The sequence below is a fragment of the Microtus ochrogaster genome (assembly GCF_000317375.1).
Source record: "Microtus ochrogaster isolate Prairie Vole_2 chromosome 14 unlocalized genomic scaffold, MicOch1.0 chr14_random_2, whole genome shotgun sequence".
Classification (NCBI taxonomy): domain Eukaryota; kingdom Metazoa; phylum Chordata; class Mammalia; order Rodentia; family Cricetidae; genus Microtus; species Microtus ochrogaster.
Genome location: NW_004949097.1, coordinates 15,414,871 through 15,422,309, shown reverse-complemented (window position 1 = coordinate 15,422,309; position 7,439 = coordinate 15,414,871). Strand labels below are relative to the sequence as shown.

Here is a 7,439-nt window from a genome sequence, read left to right as displayed (position 1 = left end):
TGTGAGCCACCATGTGGTTGCTGGGAATTGAACTCAGGACCTTTGGAAGAGCAGGCAATGCTCTTAACCACTGAGCCATCTCTCCAGCCCCCTGGCTTAGTGTTCTTAAAACCCATAGCTATCTCTAACTTAGATGTTATAGGTAGGGTAGAGTTAGGAATTTCTATTTTATTTTTCTACATGTATGTATGTGAGTGGGTGGGTCAGATGGCAACTTGCTGGAGTTAGTTCTCTCCTCCTACCATGTGTACCATGTGGATCCTAAGGACTAATTCAAGTCTTCCGGTTTGGCAGCAAGAACCTTTATCCAATGGACCATCTCAGTGGCCCCATGACTCTGATTTCTAATATAAAATTTGAGGTCAGGCATGGTAGTATATCTAAAGATATGCTTGAGGGATTGAGGCAGGGGAATCACAAGTTTGAGTCTAGCCTAGAGTACATATGAGTTTTCGGCCAACCTGAGATACAGTGAGAAACTGTCTCAAATAAAATAGTTCTAGCATTAAAATAGACTTTTAAACATTATATAACTTGTAGGTACTTTTTCTTTTAGTAAGTACTTTTCTAGCTTATAAAGTCTTATTTCCTTTATCAATTAAAAATGATTTATGTTTATTTGTATGTGTCTGTTTGTATATGCAAATGTGTATGCAGATGTAGTGGAGGTCAGAGGAGGATGTCATATCCTCTAGTACAGGAGTGCCTGATGTGGTGCCTGCGAACTCATATCCCCTAAAGAGCAGCAAGTGCTCTTAACCACTAACCCATCTCTGCAGCCCTTTAACAATTTAAGGAACACTTACTGATGCTGAGCTTACCTCTGATTTGCTGTTTTTAATTCTGTCTGGTAGGAAGCAGTGGAGAAGTATGAAGAGGTTCTGCATAATTTGGAATTCGCCAAGGAGCTTCAGAAAACCTTTTCTGCGCTGAGCCAAGATGTGAGCGTGTTTTGTTTTTCTTAGAACCACTTTAACCACTGACCTTGAAGAATATGCCACTACCTAAAAATGGTATTTGCTTGTCATTCATCTGATACCTTGTTGACAGTATACTGAGGAAGTCTTACTGAGTTGTCTAGAATGTCCTTGAACTCCCTGAGTACAACCCAGACAAGCCTGGGTATCTGGGATTATGGGTGTGCACCACTATGCTCAGCTCTTGGCTACTTTTAATTTTTTTTTGCTAAATTTAATTAGATTTAATCTACTGACTTTGAAGAGATTTTTCATACCTTTTTGTTTAGATAGATAGAAGCATATTCATATATATATTTGTATATATTTGTTTTCCATCTTCTTAAAGCTGCTTTGTCATATTTTAGTTTCAACTTGGGTTTTTTCCCCTCATCTATGGTCATTTCTTTTTTTAAGATTTAGTTATTTCATGTGTATGACTGTTGCTTCAATGTATATTATATACATCATGTGCATTCCTGGTACCTATAGCGGTCAGGAGAGAGTGTTAGATCTCCTGGAATTGAGTTACAGATGGTTGTGAGCTGTCATGTGGGTGCTGGGAATTGAGCCCAGGTAACCACCGAGCCATGTCTTCTCAGGTTTTTTTTAAACTACTAAAAAACAGCTGCTAGTTGTCTGTGTCGTTCCACTAGATCGTTTCTAGCAGAGCAGTTGGAGATATATAGCCCTGTTTCATAGGTTTGGGATCTGAGACCCATGACAGATGGAATTTACTAAAAATAGTGGCCAGTAAGTCACAGAACCAGGATGTGACCTTGGGTTCTTGGATCCCTTGAAAGATGGGTTCTTTTTCTTAGGGCACTCATAAGTGTTTTCCACCATGGTGTTCTAGAGGTAGCATCTACCTTGGCAAGTTATGATGTGTAGTCAGACTTTCCTTTTGGATCACCAGCCCCCAAATAATGATTGAGACTTATTAACTATGAAAGCTTGGCCTTTAGCTGAGGCTTGTTCCTGACTAGCTCTTATAACCTAAATGAATCAATTTCTATTAATCTATGTTCTACCACGTAGTTTATACCTCTTTTCCATTCTGTATGTCTTTCTCAGTGTCTTGCTGGCGTCTTCCATGTACCTAGATTCTCACGCTCTTAAGTTCATTCCTTTGCCTGAAAGTCCTGCTAACCTCTCCTGCCTAGCTGTTGGCCAGTCAGCTTTTTATTAAACCAATCACAGCGATATGTCTTCACACAGTGTAAACAAATATTCTACAACAATGCTGGTTCCATGAAAGCATTTCTCCTTTACCCTCCCCCCCTCACTTCCCGACAGGGTTTCTCTGTGAAACAGTTCTGCTATCCTGGAACTCACTTGGTTGACGAGGCTGGCCTCAAACTCACTGAGATCCGCCTACCTCTGCTTCTCAAAGTGCTGGTTAAAGGTGTGCACCACCACTGCCCAGCTGCGTTTTTTGATGATTCCTTTTTTATTAAATGAATTAATTGTTGTGAGTTGCCATGTGGATGCTGGGACTTGAACCAGGGTCCTCTGGAAGGACAACCAGCGCTGTTAATCTTTGAGCCATCTCTCCGGCACCCACGAAGGCATTTTTACTTGCTGCCAATACTTTAGATCTCTCCCTACCCCTTACCTCCCCCTCCCACATATGACTATTTGATGTGACAAATACTTTGTTGGAGAATTTTCAGGATGTCATAAACCCTTAAAACACCTTGTAGTCTGAAGGCTTTTTTCTGTCTTATCCAGTACCGTTGGACTGTTTTTTCTCCACCCACTGGGTCCCACTCACTAGATCCAGAGTTTATGATGTTTTACTTGCATGTGTGTATGTGCATCATGTATGTGCTTGGTGCTCAAGTCGTTCACAGGATATCAAATTTCAAAGTGGGGTAACATGAAGTTGGGATCCACCATGTAGTGTTGGGTCTGAACCTGAGTCCTCTGCAAGAACAAGTGCTCTTAATTACTGAGTCTCTCCAACCCGCAATTATTATTATTTTTGAAGTAGGGTTTTACTATGTAGCCCAGATTGTCCTGAGTTTCCTATGGATACCAGGCTGGCTTTGAACTCACAAAAATCTACCTTCCTTTGCCTCCTGAGTGCAGGGATTCAAGACATGTCTCATCATGCCTAGCAATATACTTTTTATTTAAATGGTATGTCACCTTGCTTATATAACATGTTAAGCTTCAAGATATAGTTATGAGCTGGGTGGATCCCAGCACTCAGGAGTCAGAGGCAAGTGAATCTCTGATTTTGAGGACAGCTTGGTCTACAGAGTGACTTCCAGGACAGTCAAGACTATACAGAGAAACTCTGTCTCAGAAAAAAAAAAGGTTAATAAAAAGTTGGGAAAGTTGATATGATTGTTGGGTGAGTGGGTGGGTGGGGTGAGATAGATGGAAGGATTAGGGGTTCCTATTGTATTATACATGAATGGAATTTTCAAAAAATAAAAATTGAAAAAAACCCTAAATCAATTAAAAACTTCAATGGTGGAAGTGGGTGACACAATACATTTACTGTGGGAATTTTAAAAAATGGTTGTGTTTTTGTCTTAAATGTCTGTGGTTAGAAATGTTTGGTTTTTGGAATAATTAATTACACATATAAAATAAACTATTTTGGGGATGAGACTTAATTCTAAATATGAAATATATTTATATTATAACCTGAGGGTAATTTTATGTGCTACTTTTAGTGTGCTTCATATTTAACTTTACATTTACTTATTTTGCATGTGTTTATTGGGGAAATGATGTGGGAATGATTTCTTATTAATAAAGAAACTGCCTAGGCCCATTTCATAGGCCAACCCTTAGGTAGGCGGAGAAAACAGAACAGGATGCTGGGAGAAAGAAGCTGAGTCAGTGAGTCGCCATGATTGTCCCACTGCAGACAGATGCAGGTTAAGATCATTCCTGGTAAGCCAGCTTGTGGGCCACACAGAATAATAGAAATGGGTTAGATCAATATGTAAGAGCTAGCCAATAAGAGGCTGGAACTAATGGGTCAGGCAGTGATTAAAAGAATACAGTTTCCGTGTAATTATTTCGGGGCATAAGCTAAGCTAGCCATGTGGGCGGCCGGGTGCGGGGAATGCAGCTCCTCTGCTCCTAATTCAACAGGGTGATGGTGGTGTGTACATGCCACAGCACACATGTGGAGACCAGAGGGCCACTTGTGTCTCTAGTATATGGAGTCTAAGATTGAACTCAAGTAGTCAGGCTTGAAGTCAGGTGCCTTTAGCCCCTGAGCCGTCTCCTAACCCAGGATACCTACAGTTTTGACTGTGACCCCTTACATGGTGTCAGATGTGGATTTCACGTTGGTACTCAATTTCAGATATTTTGTTGTTGTTGAAACAGGGTCTCTCTGTGTAGTCCTGGCTGTACTGAAACTCACTTTGTAGACCATGCTGGTCTCAAACAAGCAGAGACCTACCTGCCTATGCCTCTCAAGTGCTGTGATAAAAAGGTGCTCACCACCACAGCAAGCCTCTGTTCAGTTCTTTAGTTGCAAAATGTATCATTTAATTCCAGCTATTTTGGGTTAGATTTTGTTATATATAAATTGCTAACATGGGTAGTTGAGATATGTGAATCTGTGTTTGTTGTTTTAACATAACAGCTACTGAAAGCACAGAAAAAGGCCCAGAAAAGGGAGCACATGCTAAAACTTGAGGCTGAGAAGAAAAAACTTCGAACTATACTTCAAGTTCAGTATGTGTTACAGAGCTTGACACAAGAACATGTACAAAAAGACCTCAAAGGGGGCTTGAATGGTGCAATGTATTTGCCTTCAAAAGAACTCGACTACCTCATTAAATTCTCAAAACTGACCTGCCCTGAAAGAAATGGAAGTCTGAGGTAAGTCAGTCAGAGAAGTGATCTTCATGAAACAGAGCTTGTAGCACTTTTAGCTTTTCTATTGTAGGTAGTTAGGAATTAACTAAAAAAGATATTAATTTAATTCAGTGTGGGAAACATAGTTATGTTTGACAGATCATTCAGGAATTCAGTAAGTTTGAATGTCCTCATTGACATTGTCTTTTGTGTAACACTGGTTTTAAAAATAATGTGTGGCCAGGTATGGTGAGACCTTCTCTCAAAACAAAACAGCTTGATCATTGTCTTCACCCTATGCAGATATTAACTGTGATACTAATTACAAATGAACTGATAATTTAAAACTGCAAAATTGAAGATTTTCTTCCCCATTTAGCTACTATTTTTGTGCTGAGATATATCAGCTAACAGACAAATCTTTTGCTTTGCTTTGTTCACTATGGGTTGGTCCAAGTCTTTGTTAGCTGTGAAGGCAGAGCCAAGAAGAGCCCATCTGTTACTAAAACATCAGCCTGGTGTAGGGAAGAAGAGAGCTGCATGCCTTACTCCGTGCTGATGCTCTGTTCCGTTGTCACCTATTCGTTGTTGTTGGCTGCCGCCTTCTCACTTCAGCTGGTTCAGGGAATGAAACTTTCTTCGTGTTGAAAAATAGCTGCCCTCTATAAAGTGAAGTTAAATGAAGCTTTGAGTGTTTCCATTTCATTTTTATTTCTGAGACACATTTGATAACTCATGATACTTCACTGTCAGCTTGGTCTATTCCTTGATAGCTGTATTTGGTAAAATCTTTTTTTATTCATTTTAAGGAAGACATTTATTTTTGATAAATATATATATAAAATTCAATATTTTGCTTCCAAATAGTAAAAGGATAGAATTAGCATATTTACATATCTTGACTATGGATGGGTTATATTTCATATGTACATTGTTCTGCTCTTCATGTATTTGTGTATGTCTAAAGCCATTCTGTTCTGCTGCTGCTTTTCCTTGTCAGTGTTGAAGACCAGATGGAGCAGTCGTCCTTGTACTTTTGGGACCTTTTGGAAGGTAGTGAGAAAGCAGTGGTAGGAACGACATGTGAGTTTCCTGTACTCTGGACTTAGGCAGTAAATAGTAAACATTTTTGTCTATAAGTTTAGTATGATATTGAGGGTCTAAACTGTATCAGTCCATCAGAATTTACATGTCTGACATTGCTGTATTTATTGGAAGAATGATACATTTATCTATTTGTTTGTTTTTGGTTTTTCAAGACAGGGCTTCTCTATAGCTTTGGAGCCTGTCCTGGAACTAGCTCTTGTAGACCAGGTTGGCCTCAAACTCACAGAGATCCGCCTGCCTCTGCCTCCCAAGTGCTGGGATTAAAGGTGTGCGCTACCCCCACCCAGCTGACCACTTTATTTATATTAAAAGAAGCTATTGTATATTCCTATTTGCTGAAAGGAAACTAACAAAATTTTCATGTGATAGCCAATATGATTTGGGAACAAAAGCTTATTTCTAGTACTGGCTTCAATACTAGCTTAATCATTTTTGAGTTCAGTTTCCTATTCTGAATAGTGGTACCTGCTCTATTTGAGAACTTTATATCCCTATAAATTGTTAATGTAAGACTTATTTAGTAGGTCATTGTAAGAAATGACAAATGGTCTGTCTAGTCTGTTGGACTGTCAAATGGCCACATTCAAATTGCCAGACATGAAATATTAAGAACACAACTTAGGATCATGAAAACTCCCTATAAGCTAATAAATATTTACATCATTAGTTAACTTCTTCCTCTTTAGAAAATATACAAATCTAAGGCCTGGAATATGACTTAATAAAGTGTTTGTTGTGTAAGCATGAAACCTGAGTTTGATCTAGTATCAGTTAAAAAAAAAAACAAACCCAACTGGGCATGCAGTGGCTGAAATCCCATCACTGGGGATCCTTGGAGCTTGCTGCCCAGCCAGTGTAGCTGAATCAGCAAACTTCAGATTTAATAAAGAGTGATTGAAGAAGACTCCTCATACTGAACAGTGACCTCCATAGACATGTGCCCATGCAACCACACATAAGTACATATATCTACAGAAAAATAAGCCATGAATGTATAACTACCAAGATTTATAACTGTTTAAAACTGTTTAAGGCATGGTAGAATGTACTCTAGTCCTGGTCAATCAGGAGACTAAAGTAAGGTAGCTTGAACCCAAGAATTCAAGGCTAGCCTGAACAGTATGGCAAATCTTGTCTTGGAAAAAACAAAACAAAAAATGACAAAAAAAAGTGGTTTGGAAGAGTTTGGCACTTCCTCAAAATTAATTGTATACTTATTGTATAGCCAATTAGTTACATGTCTAGAACCCAACAGAAATGAAAACAAGTGCTCACATGAGTTCCTGTCTACAGTGTTACACTGTTTATTCATAGGAGTTCTCAATTAGTGTTAGTGTAGATGCACAGCAGTAAATTGATAAACAAAATATGATATTTTCATCCAATAGAATTTTAGCAATTAAGAAATGTCTGTATCTGCTTCCCATGTCTGTAATCTCTTGGGAGGCCAAGGTAGGAGGATCATTACCAGTTTGAGACCAGCCTGGTCTATCTACACAGTGAGTTCTAAGCCAGTTCTAAATTCTTTTTTTTTTTTTTAATATT

General features: G+C 38.9%; 1 protein-coding gene across 2 annotated transcripts in view; it reads left to right on the top strand.

Annotated features, from left to right (window-relative positions):
- Window positions 1-7,439, top strand: part of Caprin2 (caprin family member 2) — a 55,467-nt gene that overhangs the window by 18,060 nt on the left and 29,968 nt on the right. For both annotated transcript variants that reach the window (XM_026787937.1, XM_013352767.2), the window contains exons 4-6: window positions 855-941; window positions 4,573-4,811; window positions 5,788-5,870. In XM_026787937.1, the coding sequence (XP_026643738.1) occupies window positions 4,612-4,811; window positions 5,788-5,870 (283 nt within the window). In that variant the 5' untranslated portion in view covers window positions 855-941; window positions 4,573-4,611. The remainder of the gene's footprint in view (window positions 1-854; window positions 942-4,572; window positions 4,812-5,787; window positions 5,871-7,439) is intronic.